The sequence below is a fragment of the Vicugna pacos genome, chromosome 16 (genome assembly GCF_048564905.1).
Source record: "Vicugna pacos chromosome 16, VicPac4, whole genome shotgun sequence".
Lineage (NCBI taxonomy): Eukaryota > Metazoa > Chordata > Mammalia > Artiodactyla > Camelidae > Vicugna > Vicugna pacos.
In genome coordinates, this window is record NC_133002.1 from 16,997,337 (window position 1) to 17,019,212 (window position 21,876).

The 21,876-nt window shown below is 57.7% G+C and overlaps 1 protein-coding gene across 2 annotated transcripts; it reads left to right on the top strand.

The window, feature by feature from the left end:
• Positions 1-218: 218 nt before the first annotated feature.
• LOC102535536 (multidrug and toxin extrusion protein 2) lies at positions 219-21,166 on the top strand. 2 transcript variants are annotated; one of them, XM_006213832.4, is made up of 17 exons: positions 1,221-1,548; positions 2,366-2,467; positions 2,702-2,770; positions 3,386-3,534; positions 4,216-4,258; positions 6,594-6,638; positions 6,810-6,907; positions 7,340-7,437; positions 8,341-8,454; positions 9,043-9,110; positions 9,974-10,082; positions 10,613-10,688; positions 11,052-11,121; positions 18,631-18,763; positions 18,835-18,929; positions 19,987-20,071; positions 20,635-21,166. In XM_006213832.4, the coding sequence occupies exons 1-17, from the start codon at positions 1,426-1,428 to the stop codon at positions 20,853-20,855; spliced, it is 1,698 nt and encodes a 565-aa protein (XP_006213894.2). In that variant the 5' UTR covers positions 1,221-1,425; the 3' UTR covers positions 20,856-21,166. The 2 variants fall into 2 exon arrangements, with proteins under 2 accessions (XP_072794589.1, XP_006213894.2); XM_072938488.1 differs by lacking the exons at positions 1,221-1,548; positions 2,366-2,467 and adding an exon at positions 219-1,198.
• Positions 21,167-21,876: the final 710 nt, after the last annotated feature.

Sequence of the window (21,876 nt, forward strand, 5' to 3'; positions counted from 1 at the left end):
CGCGGGTTGGCTCTGCCCGGGTCATCCTGCCTCTGGGACTGAAGCTGTTTGCTGCTGAGTCATCTCACGGGCGTGCCCTCAAGACCCCAAGTTTCTCATTCTCAGGGCAGTTGCTGAGTTTCCTTGTAGAGCACCTGCCAGTGCCCCGCCCTCCCCGCGGCCTCCAGGTCGCTTCTCTTTCCACCAGTGAAGTGTGATTGACACCAGTGTTGGCAGAAGGGAGAGCTGGGAGGTGGCTGTGCCCAGGGAACAAGGGCTCAGGAACAAGTCCCCGCCTGGGAAGGGTGAGGTTCCCCCAGTCCCAGGGGCTGAGCTGAGCTGCCGCCCATCTCCGCGGTGCGGGTTCTGAGAGCGGCGGGGACGCAGGGCCAGGGCTGCGCGGCGCTCCTGAAGTGGCCCCGCCTTTCTCGCCCGGCCGCGGGACGAGCTTAGGCGGGCTGCAGCTCTGCTCCTAGACGCCTGTCAGCTTCCGTGGGTCCGAATCCTGGAAAACCATGCTGGGGGGCTGAGGCGCAGCCACTGAATGTGGTGCTGGTTGAATCTGCAATCACGGCACCCGAGAGGAGGGAGTTCACTGAAAAAGGCTGGAGGCACAGTGGTTTGCAAGTCAACCTCCGGGCGCTCCGGGAGGCCCCCCGGTGCAGGAGGAGCCCCGAAGCCCTGTGCCCGGGGGGAGCGCGGCGCTGGTGGAAGGTCCGGAATCCCTAGGCCCTGCTCTGGTTCCTGACCAGGCCTGAAAGGGGCGCGAGGGAGCCTCCCCAGGAGCAGTAGGAAGTCGTGAGTTCACATCGGAACAGTTCCGGGGGCTGTTTGTGGGCCTGGACTTGGAGGACTCTCAGCCGAGGCCCTGCCCTCTGGGCGATGAGCTGACCTCGAGCTGCCCTGCACCGCGGGGACCCAGGGACATCCTGACCCCACGTGGTGAAGCTGCTGCCGACCTGTACACTGAACGCCTTCCGGCTGGAGGGGCAGAGAGCATTTTGCCCCTCATTAGAACGGGCCCTGTGTCCCTGCGCCTCCTGCCTCGGCCCCTGGCTGGAACCTGGGCTCTGTTGCTGCATCTCTGAGTCTCCATTTCTTCATCTGTGAAGTGGGAGTCCTGGAGGCCCTTGTGTGCCGAGGTGTAAGGCGCCCAGCACCTCAGCCCTGCCCTACACCTTTTCCTCCCGGGCCTTTGCTGCTGAAACCCCGGGAAGAGGTCAGCCTAATTGACTGCTGGGGGCCCAGGGCTCTGTCCTGTCCTCCCTGGCGCTGGGGCCAATGGGCTGGGCGGCAGGGCCGCAGGGCCCATCCCACAGGTGGCCGCGGAGGCCCCTCCTCCGGCCCCTTACTCATTAGCCAGGCTGCAGGGTGACCCAGGCCAGCTGAGCGAGGTCGGCCGAGGGAGCGCTCAGGCGTGGAGGGCGGCTGGTGGCGGGGCTTGGAATGGACAGTCTCCCAGACACGGTCCCCCCAGACCAAGGGCGCCGCTGCCCTGCGCTCCGCAGGCTGGTCCCCGTGGGCTTTGGAGCTGAGGCGTGGACGCTCTTTGTCCTTTCCGGACCCCTGGTAAGGAGGCGGGGTTGGGGGACCAGCTGCCGTCCAGGCACGACGCAGGGGGCCGGGGCACTCACAGGCTTCCCCAGAGACCACCCCCTTGACCAGGTCCAGGTGGTGCCAGGGGCCGCCCCCTAGAGCCTGGTGATGCAGAACAGGTGTCCCTGGACAGTCCCTGGGTGCAGGGGGGTCTGGCCTCCCTCAGCAGCTGGCGGCCCCCCACAGGAGAAGCGAGTGTGTCCTCCTTCGGAAGCTCACGGGAAGTCTGGTCCACTGATGTGAGGAGCCTGGGGGTCTCCCTGTGGGGCGTTTGCAGGGGACGGGGGGCCTCTGCCTGTTTTATTTCCAAAGGGAAAGTGGTTTTTGATACTTTTTTTTTCTGGCCCTAAGGACTAATAAATGTGTGCTTCCTGTAAGAGATTCACACAAAACAAAAAGTTAGAAGAAACTTACTTCTAATCCCACCACCTGGGCGGGGCCGTTCCTAAGGCTTTGGTGTGTGTGAGTCCCTCTTGGTTGGCGGCCTGACGAGACGGCCGCAGCAGCCACATGCCGAGCGTGCCCGCTCCAGCCTCTGCGCTGGGCGCTCCTCGTGCAGGGAAACCAGGGCTCAGGCTGGTGCAGCTGCTGCCGGGGGCGGGGGCAGGGCCTCGGCCACACGTTCGCTTCTCTGCTGGGGCGACTCCCTGGAGGCTGCGAGGGGCTTTTGCGGGTCTTGAGCTTGGCCCCACAGGACCTGGAGAACCTCCTGTGTGAGTAGGGGTATGGGGTGTGCTGGCAGCTGGGACAAGACCAGGCAGGTCCCTTGACCCCGGCCACCGGCCTCCAGTTCCTCTTCCAGATGCTGAACTTCATGATCTATGTCGTGAGCTCCATGTTCTGCGGGCACCTGGGCAAGGTGGAGCTGGCAGCGGTGACCCTCTCGGTGGCTGTGAGTAAAGCCGGGCCTGCAGGGACCTCTCCCTTGGGCTCCTGGGAGAAGACACAGCCTGAGACCTGCCAACTGCAGTCACAGCTGGACCTCAGGGCCTCGCACACTGTAGGCACCCAGCGTGCGCAGGCAGGGCCTGGCCAGGAGGGTCTCTGGGTGCTGAGTGGCCCCTCAGGTGCAGGGTTCCCCCTCGGCTCCACCTGACAGCCTGTGTTTTCTCCCATGTGGCTCCAGTTTGTTAATGTCTGTGGAGTTTCCATCGGATTCGGCTTGTCCTCGGCCTGTGACACCTTAATGTCCCAGGTAGGTGGGTGTCCAGGAGCTGGGCAGGGGCAGAGCCAGTCCCTCAGCTGCTGCAGAAGCGGCAGGGCTGGCGGCCCACCGAAGCCCTCTCAGTGCCCCCTGGATGTGGGAGCCTGTCAGTAGGCTGCGGGGGCAGTGGGGGTTGGGCAGGAGAGCTGTCCAGGAGAGCTCACCCCCGAGGACCACATGCCGTCAGGGACCAGACCCTCCCCTTGAAAGTAGTCTGGGCAGGTGGGCAAGAGCGTCATGGGAGGGAAGACAGCCCCTGACCTTGGGTGTCCATGCTGAGGGTGCACGAATGGGGCCTCCCACCCCTGGGGGCCCTCAGCCCAGCGCGGCTCAGGGCCCAGGGTTTCCGGCCTCAGGGAGGGTCTGGGACCTGGGCTTGGCCCTGGCTCCCTCTCACCCCAGGGAGACTTAGCTCTTGAGCCCCTGTGGCCTGGGGAGTGCCTCCCGCATCGGATGTCGTTGGCGAACGGGCTGAGCCCACGCGGAGGAAGCCGCTGGGTGTGATGGAGGGCCGCCCAGCACGGCGCAGGCACAGCCTAGCTGGGCTCACAGAGGGCGGGGGAGGCAGGTGCCAGGGCGCAGACGGCCTTCCCGGCTGTTTTCCAGAGCTTCGGCAGCCCCAACAAGAAGCACGTGGGGGTCATCCTGCAGAGGGGTGTGCTGGTGCTGCTGCTCTGCTGCCTCCCCTGCTGGGCGCTCTTCCTCAACACCCAGCACATCCTGCTGCTCTTCAGGCAGGACCCGGCCGTGTCCAGGTGCCAGACTGCCCCCCAAGGGACCCCGGGGACCCCCTCCCCCCCGCCCCCAGCTTCTCCAGGGCGGAGCTGTCACAAGCCCATCTCCTCTGGGGACGTTTCCGTGGTTTGGGGATTCTCCCGCACAGCCTGCTGACCAGCAGGGGGCAGGCAAGCGACCAGTTTTAACTGAGGAGGAAAATCAGGGATCTGCAGGGTGCTTGCAGCCGGAGCCTGTGGCTGGGGCCTGGCGGTTGCTTCTGAAGCAGTGAAGTGCGCACCACCCTGTGCTCCGGGCAGGAGAAGGGGCTGGGCTGACGTCTGATGAGTTAGATGGCTTGTTACTAATTTTAGATGTATCTCCGCATGGGCACCCCTTGTTTGCTTTATATTATGTGCACTACATCTTGTTCTTTCTGAATACGATACAGCCTCTCCCCCCTTACAAACCTCATGTCCCCCCGAGTCTGGGTTCCCCAGCCCAGAGTCCACGCGGTGGGGGTCCCTGGACCCCGCCTCCTGGCACCTTCCTCGCACAAGGCAGCAGCACCCTGCCTGCTGAGGCTCCACTTGTCTTGGCCAAGGCCTTCGGGGTGAAGCCTCTCCTCAAACCTGGGGTACCCAAGGTGTCCCTGGGGCGGCCGCCCAGCCCCCAGCCGCGGGGCGCAGGCTGGGCCGCTCAGAGCTGTGGTTGTCGCGCAGGCTGACCCAGGAGTACGTGCAGATTTACATCCCGGCGCTCCCGGTAAGTGCCTGTGTCTGCTGGGGTGCTCACACTCCCCTGGGTTCTGGCTTGTTGCCTTTCCCCCCATCAGCTGGGGAAGCCATCAGCCCCCATGCCAGTGACTGGAGAAAAGTTCCTGTTCAGGTCGGTGCAGACTGAACGTTTAAAAAGCAGCATAACACATTTTTCTGATTAGAAAACTGTTTACTGGAGAAATTCTGGAACGCATAGGGAAGAAAAAGCTCAACTTTCCTGTAACTCTACCACCCAGAGGGAACGCAAGTGAATGTCTCTCTGGGGTTATGTCTGTTCGTAAACACACAGGCACACGTGCAGTTTGAAACGGGGCCGTGTGTGTAGGCTGTTTTATAATCTTCCCTTTCAAACATGTCGTCAGTCTCTGCATGTGATTCAATAGGGAAATCTTTGTGAACGTCTGCAATGACTTCCTCGCGATGCACCATCGGAATTGGAGATGCTCTGTCCGTGGTTCTTGACCCCAGTCTGTCCCAGTGCTGCCCCTGCCAGCTACACCCTCTTCAGCACAGACTATTACGAACATTTCTTTCCGATTAGAGATGCTGTTTCCTCACGCATCTTATTGCTGACGGAGTTGAGTGTGGTTTCATGCGTTTATCGATCACTTGTCCTGTTTCTGTGAACTGGCAACATCCCTCGCTTGTTTTAGTGGAGTAATCTTTTAATTGTTATCACTCTTGTCAAACGATACCTCAGCCCTTTGTCATGTAAGTCACAAACGTTTTCCAGTCCTTCACTTGTCTTTTAATTTTGGGTATTTCTGGCCTGGAGGATTTTCAGTGCTTACACGACAGACCCTTAGACCCCACCCTTGATGGTGTCTGTCTGAGCTCAAAACCACTTAACCCATCGCAAGATTGTAGACATGTTTGCCTGTATTTTCTTTGAACCCTTCTATGCATTTAAGACTTTCACCCCTCTTTCTAACAAACTTTTTCTAAGACTATTGAATATTCTCTCCTTCCTCTATTTATGGGCAAGAGGTCCTTGATTTTTTTCTAATGGAGGGACTGGGGATTAAACCCTGGACCGTGTGCGTGCTAAGCACGTGCTCTACCCCTGAGCTGTACCCCTGCCTCTTAATTTATTAACTACTGAGTAAGCAGCACATACCTTCAGACTGGTTTCTGAGACTTCTAGCCCGAAGCAGTGGTCTGCACGTCCACCCTGAGTCCATGCTGCACTGTTTGACTTGCTGGTGCTGAGTGACAAGTTACCACGTGGCGGGGCTGTGTCAGGTGGCCTCTCCACCAGAGCTCACCTTCCCACCTCTGACACCCCCCTTATCCTCCACAGCACAGCCCTGGGCACGGAGCTCTTGAGGGGGGAGCAGGGAAGGGAGGGGCTGGGTGGATGCCCCGAGGGGGACACCAGGCCTGGCAGGGTGAGCCCAGCCACACCGTCCCGTCTGTCAGGCCAGTGCCATTAGCCCTTTGGGGCCCAGCCAGCTCCAGATTTCTCCTGTATCAGTGGAAGCGCCCGGAAATTCTGGTCTTTCTCCTCCGTGCCTTTGACTCCTCAGACCAAGTGACAGTATCTTATCAGATGAGACCACTGGGGCTGCTTCGGGGGAAACAAGTTATCCCTGCGGCAACTCCTTTATCAGATAAACAAAGTCCCTCCCAGACGACAGCACTGCAAAGCTTAGTCGATAAAGTAGTAATAATGATGATAGTGACGACCAGTGACCCTCACATAACGTTCACCTGACCTCCTGGAACATTTAAAAGTGCCAGGTACTGTTTTGAAATCACTTTGCGATGTTAGCTTCGCATATATATGTACGAATGAATATTAAGCACACACACACGCTATCATCCCCTTTATAGATGAGGCAACCGAGGCACAGAGAGGCTAAGTAACTTGCCTAAGACCACACAGCTCACAAGAGGCAGGGCCAGTGTCTGAACCAGGCTCCTGGATCCCGATCCCTGACGAGAGGTGGTGGGCTGAGGGGGTGGCGGGGCAGGGGCGCAGGCCCTGGGCCAGGCTTTGATGGAGGACAGGAAAGGCGACCCCGACACACACAGGCACACATGCCCTCTGTCCTCCACAGACCCACCGCTCTGTCCCCAGCACCCACCTCCAGATTCTTGTCTCTTCCGCTGAAGCCGCCCTCTCCCTGCCTCCCTCCTTGCCGCTGGTCCCCTCCCCAGGGCCTCCCTGGCCAGAGTCAGCACCCAGCCCGCGGCGGCGCAGCGTCCCTGACACTCTGGCCAAGCGGTTGCCCTAAACTCATCTAAGAAACGACTGTTCCTGCTGGTTGGGTGTTGTGTTGGTAGCTGTTGATTTGTGTGCATGTGTTTATTTTATACAGGCGAATTTTCTTTATGGCCTGCTGGCAAAATACTTGCAAAATCAGGTACAGGTCCCTGTTCTGGGGGAAGGGGCCCCTGGGGTCCCTCCTCTGCTATTCCCCTCTGGACCTCTGCAAGGAGCTGTGTGTCCCCAGCCCCTGTCCAACCCCCCGGGTGCCCAGCGAGCCCCCCTGGCCCCGCCTCCAGGTAGTGAGGCCGGTTTTCACCCATTTCAGGGCGTCGTCTGGCCCCAGGTCCTCAGCGGCATCGTGGGCAACTGTGTTAATGGCCTGGCCAACTACATCCTGGTTTCTGTGCTGGGCTGGGGGGTCAGGTGAGCCCTGGGGCTGGTGGGCTGCAGGGGCCGGACCGGGAGCACGGCCCACTAAGCACCACCCCTGAGCGGGCAGGCGGGTCACTGTCATGGCCTTACCCATGACAAGGACAGTGGGGGTGGCCCTTGCCATCCAGAAGTGGGGGCTGCTGGACCCTCAGGTTCTGGGGACTCCCCACCAAGGGGATGGGAGAGGTGCCACAGCCCCTGGGCTGGTCTTCCAGGAGAGGCTGAGAGTGGGAACCAGGACACTGGAGGAACGATGCCAGGACCCTGGTGGCTCCTGGATGAGGCTGGTCCGGGATGGGGGTGCGGATCAAGCCATGCCTGTGCCCCTGTGTCCCTCCTCCCCGTGCCCCCCGCTCCAGCAGAGGAGTCCCCCTCTGAAGGGGGCCGTCCTTCCGCCCAGCCCTGCTCTCCCTCCTCCTCCAGGGGCTCTGCTTACGCCAACATCTTCTCCCAGTTTGCCCAGACCGCCTTCCTCTTCCTCCACATCGTCCTGAAGAAGCTGCACCGGGAGACGTGGGCAGGTGCAGGGGCTGAGTGAGCGTGGGGTGGCTGGGCCCCCAGGAGGGCCCTGGGGGCTACTTTGCAGGTGGGGGCCCAGCTGGAGTCCGCTGGAGGAGCCTGTCCCAGGCGCACCTCCACTTCCCTCGGGGCCCGTCCACTTGGCTACATCCCTCTGCAGCCCCTCCCTCAAAGGCCCAGGTCTCCCCACCCAGCGTGTGGGCACGGTGGAACCATGCCCAGGGAGCTTTCTGGCAGGCTCTACTCAGGGTGGAGTAATAACATGGGCAGAATCCTAGGTGGAAGCAGTGGCCCACATTCCTTATCTCAGATGACACCTTATCTGCCCCTTTTATTTACGGAGAGGAAGCATAGACTGAGTTTAAGTCATTTGCCCCAAATGCCAGAGCTGATGTATGGTGGGGCCTGGACGCAGACCTTCCCCCAGGCTCGGGCTGCAAGCTTTCAGCCCCTGACACCCAACCCTGAGAGCGGGGCTTCCGCCTCCAGGCAATTCAGGAACAGCTCTCCTGGTCTGGGGCCCAGACGTGGGCGGGGAGGCCCTGTGTTTGCATAGCCCTACCTGCCTTGCGAAACCTGGCGTCCTTGGTGTCATGCCACCCACTCCACGACCCTTTGGGGAGGGGGGCAAAGATAAGAACTGAAATTTTCCGATGAGGAGATGGGGCCCAGAAGGGGCAGGGTAGTTGCCCAAGGCTCTGCAGTGTCCCAGGCTCCCAGCCCCAGCCATCCAGGCACCAGCCCGGCAGCCTCCTCGCCCCCGACCCGACCCTGCCAGCGCCTGAGCGGCTGGCCTGCCCCCTGTGCGGACCCTGCGAGCTGCCGAGTGGCGGGGGCAGGGCCCGGGGCTGGTGGTGGGTGGGCGCAGGGCGGCCAGCTGCTCAGCGGGGGGCCTCTGCTCCTAGGCTGGTCCAGCCAGTGCCTGCAGGACTGGGGCCCTTTCTTCTCGCTGGCCGTGCCCAGCATGCTCATGACCTGCATCGAGTGGTGGGCCTACGAGATCGGCAGCTTCCTCATGGGTACGTGGAAGCGCAGGGAACCGCCTGGGCAGCCCTCTCCCCAGGGTGGGCCACTCACCAGCCCGGCCGTCTCGCCACCAGGCTGTGGGCTCCCAGGAGGCAGGCCTGGGCCCCGCACCACCCGGCGTAGGCCTGGCACTGAGTGGGCGCTGCTGGCACGTGAGCAGGTGCGGGGCATCACCTGGACGTCTGTGCTCATCAGCACGCTCGGCACAGAGTCCAAACAGTCAGGGCTGAGCGGCTGGGAGAGACCTTGCCGTCCACCCCGACCCCCATTTACAGATGAGAAAATTGAGCCACAAGCCCAAGAGAGACCGTCAGAGTCATACCCTGGCAGGGCTGAGACCCGAACTCAGGCTCCCTGAGCTTGGTCCGGACTCCCCCTCCCTCGCTGTGCCCCCCCACAGGAAAGACCTGACCCTGACCACACGGGGAGCGGCCTGCGGGAAGTTTCACAGCAGTGGGGCAGCTCTTCCCCGAAGGCTGAGGCCAAGCAGGAACTTTTCTTGGAAACTGTTTGCCCCTTGGCCCAGAGTGAGGGGCGTCCTGTCTGCGCAGGGCCGTCTGCTCACCGTGTGCTCCCCGCAGGCCTGCTCAGCGTGCTGGACCTCTCTGCTCAGGCTGTCATCTATGAAGTGGCCACCGTCACCTACATGGTGAGGCTCCTTGGGGGTGCTTCCCCAGCTCCCCCCTCACCCAGCCCCCTGATGGCCTGGGGGTCTCAGGGTGGGGAGACTGTCCCCACAAAGGCCTCCTGTCTCCTGAGGACCCCTGTGCCCAGGAGGCCCAGGCCCTGCCAGACCCCTGCATGTGTCCCATGGCTGCTCTGCTGAGGGTAGCACTGAACCCACGATGTTCACATTTTTTTTTTGAATGAATTAGCACAGTTTCAAATTGGGAGATTTCACACCAAACCCCAGACTTGTGAAAAATGGGACATCCCGCGTGGCAGCGAGCCCACTTCCCTGCACGGCCGGCTGCTGGGCTCTGGGGGACAGCGCCCCTCACACGGTGTCTCCTCACCTCCACAGGGTGCCGGCAGCCCCCTCTTCCCAGAGGTGTGGGTTGTCCCGCATCACTGTCCTGTGTGTGTCTGCCAGCCTCTGGGGCACGCAGTCTGTGGCTCCAGCTTTAAGCAAGGGAGTCACAAAAATCTACGTGGACAAAACTGATTTATGAGGTGATTCTTATTTTCACCAAAGGTTTCCACAGAACCTTTTTTTCTCTTGCAGGCAGCTTTTCTGGCATGCTTCAGACCACATTCACCTCTTTAAAATGCATTTACTCATGAGTTTTTGGCAACACCTTGATTTTGGTTGCAAGGCCAGTCTGCCTGTGATGTCTGACGGAACAGCGGGGGTGGGTTCGGCTGGAACCCCGGCTGCATCTCCCAGCCTCAGGCCTCACCGCCCGTCCCCAGCAGTCACAAACGCCCCGTCTCCTCCTGCCGCCTTCCTTGCTCTTGGCCCAGGGGCGGGTGGGGGCTCCGTCGACAGCACCGTCTTGTCTCTGATTCCAGATTCCCATGGGGCTCGGCATCGCCGTCTGCGTCCGAGTGGGGACGGCCCTGGGAGCTGCAGATACGGTGCAAGCCAAGCGGTCAGCTGTCTCGGGCCTCCTCTGCGTAGGTGGGTGGGTCGCGGCCTTCCAGACCTGTTTGCTCCACCTGCCATGGGGCCCAGAGCAGCCCGTTGGATGGGCCGCACATGCGTCTCCCACCTGCTGGGCCCCTTCCCGCTCCTCCCCTGCCGCAGGCGCTGGGCTGTCATTTTCCATCACTTAGTGTGACCCTGGTGGGGGCGAGCTTGCCCTCCCCGCATCCCCAGAAGCCTGGGCCCTGCCTGCCCGACCCCGCGCCCGCCTCTGCCCTCTGAGGCTGACAGATCGGAGCTGCTCATGTGGAGAGCAGAGGTGTCGGGCTTCGCCCCGGGGGCTGGCTTGAAACACAGGTCACAGAGCCCCGCCCAGCCATTTCTGATTCAGTGGGCTGGGATGGAGCATGAGAACCTGTCTTCCCAAGCAGCTCCCAGGGGATGCTGGTGTTCTGCAAAAGCATTTTCTGTGTGACCCTTCCTGCGGGGCCACAAACGAGGGCCCTAGTGCAGGTGAAGGCGGGGCTGGGCTGACCCTCCACAGCGACGCCTTTTGTCTCCTGCAGTCGGCACCACGCTGCTCGTGGGGACCCTGCTGAGCGCCCTGAGAGGGCAGCTGGGGCACATCTTCACCAGTGACAAGTAGGTGAACGTCCTCTCCCCTCACTTCTGGGGGATGCCGGGCACGTCCCTGCTGGTCCTCAGAGACCAGTCGCTCGGCCTGGCTCCCTGGCTGTGCTCCCACTGCGGGGAAGCCAGCGTCTTGTCCCTGGGCCGGGGCCTCCACCCCTGGCCTGACCACAGACAAGGCACCTGTCGAAGGGCGGTGCACAGCTGCGGGGGCTCCCGTGGGTGAAGAGTGTTGTTTGGGTTGGCGCGGGGTGACCACCTTTACTCCGAAAGCTGGGGGGAGCGGCGGGACAGAAGGGCCTTTGTGAAGGGGCTCTGCGGGTGTGGGCGTGGCTCGGCTCCCCGCGGGAACGCTCTCTCCTGTGTCTCCCACAGAGACGTCGTCGCCCTGGTGAACAAGGTCTTGCCGCTCTACGTCGTCTTCCACCTGTTTGAGGCCGTCTGTGTGAGTCCCACTCTGAGCCCCGTGCTCGCGGGCCGCCCGAGGCTGGTCAGGGCCGGGGGTGTTAGCCCGGCAGTGCACAGAGAGGGCTGACCCTAGAGTAAGTGCCCAAAGCGCCTGCCTGCCCAGCTGGGTCTGTTATCACTCAAGGCAATGACCTGGCTTCTCCTCTGCGACGCCAGCAACTCAGAGACACCGGCAGTTTGGCCAGATGCTAAACGCTCGCCGGGTGTAAGTCTGCGGACCCTCTCCTCCCTGCCTCCTTGGGAGCCGGGGCCTCGGCGCGGACCCAGGCCTCTCCCGGTCAGGAGCAGCCGCGCCAGGTGCAGCGCGAAGGGCGTTTCTGAGGGCTGAGTCAAGCCCGGGTACAGGCGGGCGGCCTCCTGCCCCTCTGGTCGCTCAAGGCTGCCTCCTGCCCCTCTGGTCGCTCTAGGTCAGGCCTCGGTGAGTGCAGTGGGGACTAGGTGAATTCTTCAAGGCAGGACCTTAAAAAAGCAAACACTAGGCTCTCTTTTGGTAAGCAGGACTTGAAGTCCTGCCTTCTGCTTGACGTCTTGGGTCGCGTGAGCTCCCCAGGCAGGTACCCCTGGTGTTAAGTCCACGTCTCCGCGTGGAGTGTGTCTTCACCAGCACAGAACACGGAGGCAGAACCCCTGCCGAGGACTGCGGCCAGCTCCTGTGAAAAGCAGTAACCCCGCGGGAGAGGTGGTGTTCACGGAGGGATCTTGCAGCAGTCCCAGCGCGCCCTGTCCCCGTTGCCGCGTGCTCTGGGGCTGGCCTTGCAGCCTCCCGGGCTCTCGGAAGGCAGCGTGCCTGGAGCGCACTTCTGGTCCTGTGCTCCAGGCTGGGCCTTGTCGTCAGAGCCTTGCCTTCTAACGCAGAACATTCAAGCAGCCGCCTTAGATTCTGTTCCTGCTTTCGTCCCAGGACACTCATGTTAAGGACACTAGTATTACTTTTTCTCAAGCTTTCTCAGGCTGCAGCTGAGAACTTCCTCCTGCAACTTCAGGTGTTGGGGGAGCTTTGCCCCTCTGCCCGCTCCCAGGGCAGCTCCTCGGTGCACTCTCTGCCCGCCGGGTGGCTCGGAAGCCACTCTGCAGCTCACGGTTGTGAGGGGCATGGTGCCTTCTGAGTCTGCCTCCTCCTGGCTTTCCTCCCGGCTACGTTATTCTTCATTTATGCTTCCCATGGACCTAATCTTTATATTTTTAATACCGTTCTTGAGTTAGAATTTACATGCCATAAAATTCCCTCATTTTACTTATTAAAAAAATTAGGAGGGGGAGGTAATTAGGTTTATTTATTTATTTATTTATACTTTTTTAAATGGAGGAACTAGGGGTTGAGCCCAGGACCCTGTGCATGCTAATTAAGCACATGCTTTACCACTGAGCTATATCCTCATCTTCAGTGCAGAATTCAGTCATTTTACAGAAATACGTACTCGTGCAGCCAGCACTGCAGCCCCCTTGTAGAGTACTCTCCTCACCACCCCCGCCCCAGTCCCCTGGTGCCTGCCCTGCCCCCAGCCCCTGCTCCCGTGGCCGGAGCGGCAGTGCCCTGATCTGCTCTCTGCCAGTGGGAACTTGCTGTTTGTGAACACTGCACAGCATCGCAGTCCTCTGGATCTGGTTTCTTTCACTTAGCGTAATGTTTTGGAGGTTCCTGCACGTCGTAACATTTTTTGGGACTTCATTCCTTTTCGTGGCTGAGCAACAGCGCGTTGTGTGGCTCTGGCATGTCTGTCTCCCCGCTGGTCCGTCGCGGGCCATCTGAGCTGTTTCAGGCATTGGCTTTTGCGGCTACGAGCTGCTGGGAGTGCTCCCGGACAAGCCACTGTGTGCACATGGGTTCTCATTCCTCTCGGCAGAAGCCTAGGGGTTTGAGGTGTCAAGTTTAAGGGTGAGTTTATGTTTAACTTTCTAAGAAGCCACCGAACTTTTCCCAAGTGGCTGGCTCATTCTGCGCTCCTCCGGCAACAGGACGAGGATTCCGGCGTCTCCGCTTCCTCGCCAGGTCCTGGTAGTGCTTGTCTTCAAACTTTTTTTTTCTTGAGAGACGTTCGACCTTATTAGTAATCAGTAACATTCAAATTAAAGCAATACTATATATCATTTAATTCCCATTAGAGTGGTGAAAATTAAGAAGTGCAACAAAATTAAATGCTGGTGCTGACGTAGCACATGAACATTATATGTATATGTTGTATTATATACATTGTTTATGAGTTACGTAAACACTATGTTACAACTTGGCGTTGTCAGGTAAAGCTGACAACAGGCCTGCGTTGTTGCCATTGGGGTATATGCTCTTTTTTTTTTTTCCTTTAAACACCTTCGTTGTGGTGTGGTCCCTGTACAGCAAACTGCATTTATTTCAAATGTGCAGTTTGATGAATTTTGATTGATGTATACATCTTAAGACTTTTTAAAAATAGATTTTAAGAGCAGTTTTAGGTTTATAGAAAAGTTGAGAAAATACGGGGCTCTCATAAGCCCCCTCTTCCTCCCCTCGTTTCCCCTGCTGTTCACATCTTGTGTTAGTGCAGCACGTTTAAGCTGATGAAAGAACACTGATACATCGTTGTTGAGCAGAGTCCGCAGTCCACGTTAGGGTTCACTCCTGGTGTGTGTTCTGGGGGTTTTGACGAATGGATAATGACAGGTACCCACTGTTTCAGTGTCACACGAGTAATTTTCCATAGGAATCGTCTGCTCCACCTGCTCATTCCTCCCCTTCCCCAGATGTCGCCCCTCCCGCAGCCCGGCCATCACCCACCTAATTGTCCCTCCCGATGTCTTACAGTTGGAGTTGCACAACGTGTAGCCTTTCAGATTGGCTCCCTTCGCTGAGTAAGCTCCCTCCGCTGGGTCTTCCAATGGCTCCTGTCTTTTTAGCCCCGATATTTCATGGTCTGGATTTACCGCAGGTCATCCACTCACGTGCGGAAGGGCGCTGTGGTTGCTTCCAGTTGGCAATTATGAATGAAGCTCTGAACGCTATTGTGCAGGGTTTCATGCAGACATAGTTCTCAGCTCTTCCTGTCACCGCCTGGGTGTGCAATCGCTGACTAGTGTGGAAATACTGCGTTAAGCTTTGTAGGAGTCCGCCCCACAGTCTCCCGAAGTGGCTGCGCCGTTCATCAGCAGCCAGTGACAATTCCCGTTTCCCGTCATCCTTGCCAGAACGCGGTGTCATCAGTGTCTCAGATTTGAGTCCTCCTCCTCAGCGTGTGGTGGTGCCTCACTGCCGTTTTAGTTTGTAATTTCCTGGTGACGAGTAACATGTAGCATCCTTGCCTGTGCTTAGTTGCCCCAGGGACACCTTCTTCGGCGAGCTGCCCATTCAGAGCTGCTGCCGTTTTAACGTCGGGTTGCTGTCTTCCTGCTGCGTGTGAAGCGCTCTCCTGTGCTTTGGATACCAGTCCTTTATCACTGTGCGTTTCGCCAAGATTCCTCTCCCAGTCCGTGGCTTGGCTTTTCGTCTTCTTCCTGGTGTCTTTCACAGAGCAGCTGTCATCTGCTTTTAGTGACGTCCAGTTTGACACTTTCTTCTCTCACAGCACATGTGTTTGGTGCCATGTCTAGAAAGTCATCACCAGGCCCGAGCCGCCTAGATTCTTCTCCTGTGTTGTCGTCTAAGGTTCATCTCACTTTCTTTGTGAAGGGTGTGTGGTCTGTGTCTGTATGTCTTTTGACTGATTTAATGGAGGGACTGGGGATTGAACCCAGGACCTCATGCAGGCTAAGCACATGCTCTACCCCTGAGCTACATGGCCCTTCCTGACCCTATTTCCAATTAAGGACACATTCTTATCTTCTGGGGGATAGAATCCAACGCATGACAGCCACCTTCTTAGTGCCGAGTTGTCAGAATTCCTCTCCACGCAAGTCCTTGTGGGACACATGACCTGCAAGCCTGGCCTGCGGCTGGACGTTCATGTCTTGCCTTTTGAGCTGCAAAGGCTTGCGCTTCTCTGCAGCCCAGCTTCCCAGTTTCTTCTCCTTTATGGCTCACGCCCTGGCTGGCGTCCAGGGTCACAGAGATCTCCTGCGGGTGAGTGTCAGGCCCTAGACTCCGCTGTAGCTCGCTGTGGTGCATCTCTGTGTGAGGCGTGAGGTAAAGGGTCTAAATTACTTTTTCTGCTTACGGACATCTGTTCTTGGTGGGTGAGAGGTCAGCCTCTCCCCAGTGAATTTTCTTGGCATGTTGGTCAAAAGTCAGTTGCTCATAAATGAAGTGGTTTATCCCGAAAGGCGCAGTGCGGTCCCGGTGTTACACCTCTGTCCTGTGCCAACACCTCCCGCGGCTGTATGGTGAGCTTGGAATCAGGTGGTGTAAATCTTCAGCTTGGTCCTCTTTCCTTAAATTGCTTTTTCTCTCCTAGGTCCTTCGTGCTTCCGTATGTATTTTAGAGTCTGCTTGTTAATTTCCACTAAAAGGCCTGCTGGGGTTTGAAAAAAACTGTTGAGTCGGTAGAGCACTGTGGGGAGAGCTGTCGTCTCAGCACTGAGGCCTCCAGTTCATGGACGCCGAGCGTCTCTCCGGCTGTCTAGATCTTTTTAAATTTACCTCAGCAATGTTTTGTAGTCTTCAATGGACAAATCTTGTCCAATTTTTGTTAAATTTATCCCAAAATACTTTGTTCTTTTTGATGCTATTCGGAATGTATCTCTTTTCTTAAAAATTCCTTTTTTGGGTTGGTCGTTGCAAGTTTATAGAAATGCAGTTGGTCTGTATTTACTGATCTTTTATCCTGTGCCCTTGTGAAACTCATTCTAGTAGGTTTTTGGCGTGTGGATTCCTTAAGATTTTCTACACGGAGGACCACGTCATTCACTTCTCCTTCCCGTCCGGCCAGAACCTCCCGTACAGCATTGACAAGAAGTGGCGAGAGCCCGTCTTTGCCGTGTTCCCGAGGCTGGGGGAGGGCACTCCGTCTTTCAGCGTAAAGACGTCATCTGTAGGTCTTCTGTAAATGCCCCTTAGCAGGTCAAGGAAGGGCCCTCCTACCCCTATTTGTTGTTAACATTTTCTAATGAATGTGCAGGATTTTGTCTGTTTTTTCATATCTACTGAGATAACCCTGTGGTTTCTCTCCTTTATGCTGTTAAAATGGTGTAATTACATTAACTGACTCTCAGATGTTACACCTTGCGTTCCTCGGATAAACCCCTTGACCTTGGTGTATACCTTTCTTTTCTGTACATTTCTGAATCTGGTTTGCTAATATTTTGTTAAAGATTTTGCATTTAAGAAACAGATTCACAGACACAGAAAACAAATTTATAGCTATCCAAGGGAGAAGGGGGCCGGGGAGGGATAAATTAGGAATTTGGGATTAGCAGACACAAACTACTATATATAAAATAAACAAGGTCCTACTGTACAGCACAGGGAACTATACTTAATATCCTATAATCAACCATAACGTAAAAAATATGAAAAAGAATATATGTATATACATATACATGACTGAATCGTTTTGCTGTACACCAGAAAGTAACACATCGTAAATCACCTATACTTCAGTTGAAAAAAAGAGATTCTGTGTTTACGTTCATGAGGGACATGGGTCCGTGTTGTAGCCTCTCCCTGTGCTGCTCTGAGCCGGCGCTGGCTCCCGGGCAACGCCGCCCTCGCACAGGGACTCTGCGTGCTCCCTCCCACACGTGTTGAGCTTGGGAAGGACTGGGATGATTTCTTCCTTAAATATTTGATAGAATTCGCCAGTGGAGCCATCTGGCCCTGGACTTTTGTCAGAAGATTTAAAATTAATTTCGTTTATTTACTTGTTACATGTCTATTCACTTTCTGTTTCCTGTTGGGTCAGTTTTAGTGATTTGTGTCTTTCTGCGAATTTGTTCACTTGAACTAACCTGTCTGCACCTTTGGCGTGAAGTTGCTCCCAACCTTCCCTTACAGCACTCTTCTTTGCGGTCAGGAGGAACGCCCCTTCCTTACTCCTGATTTTGGTAATTCGTGTCTTCACTTTCCTGTTTTCCTGGCCTTATTTTTGCCAAGGTCAAATCTTGAGTGTTTTCAGCTTCGCGGCTCTTACCAAAGACCGGGATCTTTTGGTCTCCTGGGCTTCCTTTGTTGTTCCCTGTTGTCTGTGTCCACCGCTGTCACCGTGACCACCACTCTCACCCGCCAGCTGCTTTATTTAGTAGTTTGCTCTGTTCGCCTGGTTTCCTAGGGTGGAATGCGAGGCTGCTGAGCCAAGTCCGTCCTTCTTTCCTAGTGCAGGCGTGTAAAGCTACACATTTCCCTCTGAGGATTGCTTTAGCTACGTCTACTAAATTTTGACACGTTTTTCCATTCGAGACATTTAAACTTTCTCTTGTGATTTATTTTTTGACTCGTGGGTTTAGAGTGCTGTTCAATGTCCAAATGTTGGAGTGTTCCTGGATTCCTTTCTGGTAGGCTTCTCCAGTCTAACTCTGTTGTGGTCAGAGAGCGCATTTTGGATGAAGTCGGTCTTCCTGAACGTGCTGAGACCTGGCTGTGACCCAGGACAGGCCCGCCCTGAGAGCACCCCTTCCCCAAGGGCTGCTGCTTTGTTCAGTGACTCGCGTGGACTGTTTCTGTGAATCCTGCCTCCTCCGCAGACTGCAGCTGCTGTCTCTGCCCGTTTTGTATTTTGCTCTTTTTCTTGTTTTTATTTTTAAACGTAGCTTCCTATGGGGCCACCCCTAGGTCTGCATAGCTCAGTGCTCAGCCGATTACTGGGAGTTATGTTCAGGCACCCTGACAGCTGGTAGGGCTTCCATCTTCTGCCGAAGGATCCAGGTGTGGGCTGGGGCACATTCAGAGTCTGGCCCTGCTTTTTTTTTTTTTTTTTTTTTTGAGAACAGGAAAGGAATTTATTAGGGGTTTGTTGCTATGGCAACAGTGGGCCACAGAGATGAGAGGTGACTTTGTGAACCCTAAGGGCCAGTTTAAGGCGGTCCTGGATCATCCAGGTGGCCCAGTGTATGCACAAGGGTCCTGAGAAGTGAGGGGGAGGCAGTGGGGGGCTGTGATGACAGAATCAAGGGTTCAGAGCAATGCCTTTGCTGCTTGGGGCCCACAAGCCAGGAACTGGCAGCTCCAGAAGCTGGAAGAGGCCGAGGAGCAGATTCCCCGGGGGCCTCCAGGAGGAACCTTTAGCGCAGGGAGCCCCCTTCAGCCTTCTCGTCTCAGGACTGTGAAGTCATACACGTGTGTTGTCTGAAGCCGCTGGTTTGCCGTAACTTGCTGCAGCGGCTGCGGGCGAGCAGCACGCGCACTCTGTGAAGGTTGTCCGAGTTCCCGGCCGGAGGGTGGCCCCCAGCCTCACCTCCCTCCCAGACGGGGCTCCGGGGCCGCTCTTGTGTAGCTGGGCAAGTGGGCCCGGCCCCAGCCCCTCGGAGGGAAGGGGGACGAGGGCATGGCCCAGTTCCAGCGCCACGGGCACGAATGAGGCCTGGCGGCGAGACCCCCATCAGTCTCATTGTCACCAACCCCTTGCCCCGTCTGCATCCCCCACAGTGTGTCTACGGCGGGGTCTTGCGGGGAACAGGCAGGCAGGCCTTCGGGGCCATCGTGAACGCTGTCATGTACTACGTTATCGGCCTCCCACTGGGCATCGTGCTGACCTTCGTGGCCGGGATGGGAATCACCGGTAAGTGGCGTGCAGGGAGGGGGCGAGGCCAAGTGGTCGCTGGACACTGCCATTGTCACCTTGTCCTGCAGGCCTCTGGCTGGGCATGCTGGTCTGTGTCCTCCTGGCCGCAGCCGCCTTCGTCACCTATGCTGCCCGGATGGACTGGAAGCAGGCTGCAGAGGAGGTGAGAGGCCGCTCCCCAGAAGGCCTGGGGCCCCGGCAGAGACCTGCGGTTGGAGGTGGGGGTGTGGGGGAGTCACAGAGGGGCTGGACCCCAGACGCTGCCAGTGTCAAGAGGAACACCCTCTAGTTACAAAGAGAAACCCCACCAGACACTGTCCTTGGCCACGCCCGCCGGTAAAGACCAAGCAGGCAAGGGGCTCCGTCATACTCGTCTGAACGCAGGTGAGCCCCAAGGGTGCGCCCTGACTGGAAGATGTGACGATGCCACCCTGTCCACCATCCTCTCGGAAGAACTTTTCAAGCAGGGCAGGCTGGTGTTTGCTTCCCGGGCACAAAAAGGGCACAGCCCAGTCTCAAGGCTGAGCCTGAAGGGGGTTCTTAGACTCCAAGTCGCAGGGGATGGTTTTGCCCTCGCATGTGGATCAAGCCCTCTTGGCATCTGAGACAACGGATAGACGCAGATTTAAAACAGCACCAGCGTGAGGCCCGCTGGGAACACAGGCAGACCTTGTATTGCTCCACAGATGCCGCACTGTTTGTAAACTGGAGGTTTGTCGCGACCCTGTGTTAGGCAAGTCTGCGGTGCCACTTCCTCAACACGTCAGCTCATTTCCCGTCTGTGTCGCATTTTGCTGATTCTCACGACACTTCAGGCTTTTCCAGTATCGCTGCGCCCTTTATGGCTATGTGTGATCGCGGATCTCTGACGTTACTATTGCAAAAACGTACCTCCCACTGAAGGCCCAGTGATAGGGTTCTTAGCAGTCAAGTATTTTTTAACAAAGGCACGTACAATGCTTTTTAGACACAATGCTGTTGCACACTTAACAGAACACGGGATGGAGCAAACCTAACTTCAAGATGCCCTGGGAAACCGGAAATGCACGTGACTTGCTGTATTGTGACGTGCGCCTTTGTGCGGTGGCCTGGAGCATCCGAGGCTGCCCGTGTGTGGACATGACCTGTGTTAGCCTGCAGGGCTTCACAGGCAGGCATGGCTGCGGCCAGGGCTGGACGGGAGGCGGCTGGCTAAACCAAACATGCTCTTCCTCCTTTAGGCTCAGAAGCACGTGGGGCTGCCGCCACCGAGCACCGAGAGCATGGCGCCCGGGCCTGGGCCCGAGAAAGCTGTCGTGTCTTCAGGTAACACCTCTGCCGGGTTCTGACATTGCCCCTGGCTGTCCTGAACCATGCGAGCCCGAAGCTGCCTTTCTTCCTCTGCGCATGACAGTGATGTCCATGCTAATCAGACAGGCACCTCTGGTGTAGACCCAGGGCCTTGGTGATCAACTGCTGGCCGGGCCCAGGGCTCTGCTGCCCCAAGGCCCTCAGTCATCTCAGTGACCTCCTCTCGTCACCGGCTGTGCCCTGGCCCATGAAGTAAGGGGCCCGCTGACTCTCTGGGAGCTTAAACTGTCGCGAGGGAACGTGGGCGGCAGATGGACCGAACAGTTAACACATGCTCTGGAGCCACGGGTGAAGGCTGCCTTCGATGCATCACCAGGCAGATCCCTTCCTCACTGATCGCTTTATCTGTTCACCAGACTGACAGTTAGGGTGCCTTCCCATGGCACCCCCTCCTCTGAGCCTGCTGTGGGGAAAAGGAAGGCCTTTCCCAGCATGAGGCGCGGCGTCCACCGAGGGTCACACAGCTGGGCTGCTGAGTGCGGCTGTGTGGCTGAGCTCGTGCCTCTGTGCCTCTGCAGTGGCTTCGGGTGGCTGCCTGGGTGTGACCCTGACGACATACTCCAGGCCCGGGTGCCAGCTGGACCTCTTCAGGACTCCGGAAGCAGCCCAGGCCCTTGCAGCCCCTGCCAGCAGGCTGCCAGCCAAACAGCTGGCCCTGCGCCGGGGGGCTGCTCTGGGGGCAGCGCTGGCCGCACTGATCGTGGGGCTGCTCGTCAGGGCCCTGACCGCCAGGCCCTAGCAAACAGCTCCAGATGCAAGGAGGGAGGGCGGCCGCCCCCACCCAACCCCCCTGGGCCCTGACACAGGGGCTGGGGGCAGGCGGGCCCTCAGACCCCTCTGTAGGAGCAGACCTCTGTAGGAGCAGGCGCCTGTGTGGCGCGTGCACTGAGGCCGGCGGACCTGCCCTCCTCCTCCAGCTTGGACTGCCCTCAGGACGTCAGCACGGGCGCCGGACACTCCTGGGGTCCTAGTGTTACTCACTAACGTAAATGGCTTCAAATCAAAATTGGAAACGCCACTGTTAACATTAAAAATACGTATTTCCAGGCAGTCCGCCACCCTGGTCTGGTCACAGCCTCTGCGAAGCTCTGCCTACGGGGTCGGTGGGGCTGGCGCATGCCGCCCAGTTCGCCGTGACCCCGTGCGTCCTGCCCCTGCGCCCGTGGGTCCGGGCCTGCACCTTTGCTCCAGTTCTGTTGCATTTTCCCTTGTCACAGGCCTTGAGAAACACCTGTTTACAGTAGCAATGATAGAGACAAGGGCATTTGGCCGTAGCCGCGGGATGGAATCTGAGGCTGATCCAAATCCTAGGATGCTCGAGGCTGGGACTGGTGACTTTTCAGGCAGTGGGGGCAGGCCCTTCAGCGTCCGTAGCTTATAGCTTTCCACTATACACGTTCACTAAACACTTCCTGATTGCGGTAGGAGGAGAAAAGGAAGCAGAGTGCGACCCCAGCACTGAAGGGTCAGCAGCGTGGACCCAGCCCCAGGCCCCGCCCACAGGCAGAGAGGCCTGTGTCCTCGGTAGCAACACACATACCTTAGCGTGTGCGCCGCAGAGACAGAGCAGACAAGCCATGCCGTGCGTTCTAAGGTTGACAGGCACTGAGGAAAAGGGACTCCACGCTCAAGTGCACTCAGCAGACAACACATGGGAGCTCCTCAGTTATAGACCCCGATTTGTGACGTGCCGGTGTGCTTCACAAACCCCTGCAAGACAGGGTCGGTGCCGGGGCCAGCTTGCGTGTGGGATCTTACGG

Excerpts from the sequence above, each read along its gene's own strand:
- LOC102535536 (XM_006213832.4), top strand. The coding sequence starts at position 1,426 with ATGGACAGTCTCCCAGACACGGTCCCCCCAGACCAAGGGCGCCGCTGC. Across the intron at positions 8,455-9,042 it reads GATCGGCAGCTTCCTCATGG|GCCTGCTCAGCGTGCTGGAC; the intron begins GTACGTGGAAGC and ends TGCTCCCCGCAG. Across the intron at positions 10,689-11,051 it reads CACATCTTCACCAGTGACAA|AGACGTCGTCGCCCTGGTGA; the intron begins GTAGGTGAACGT and ends TGTCTCCCACAG.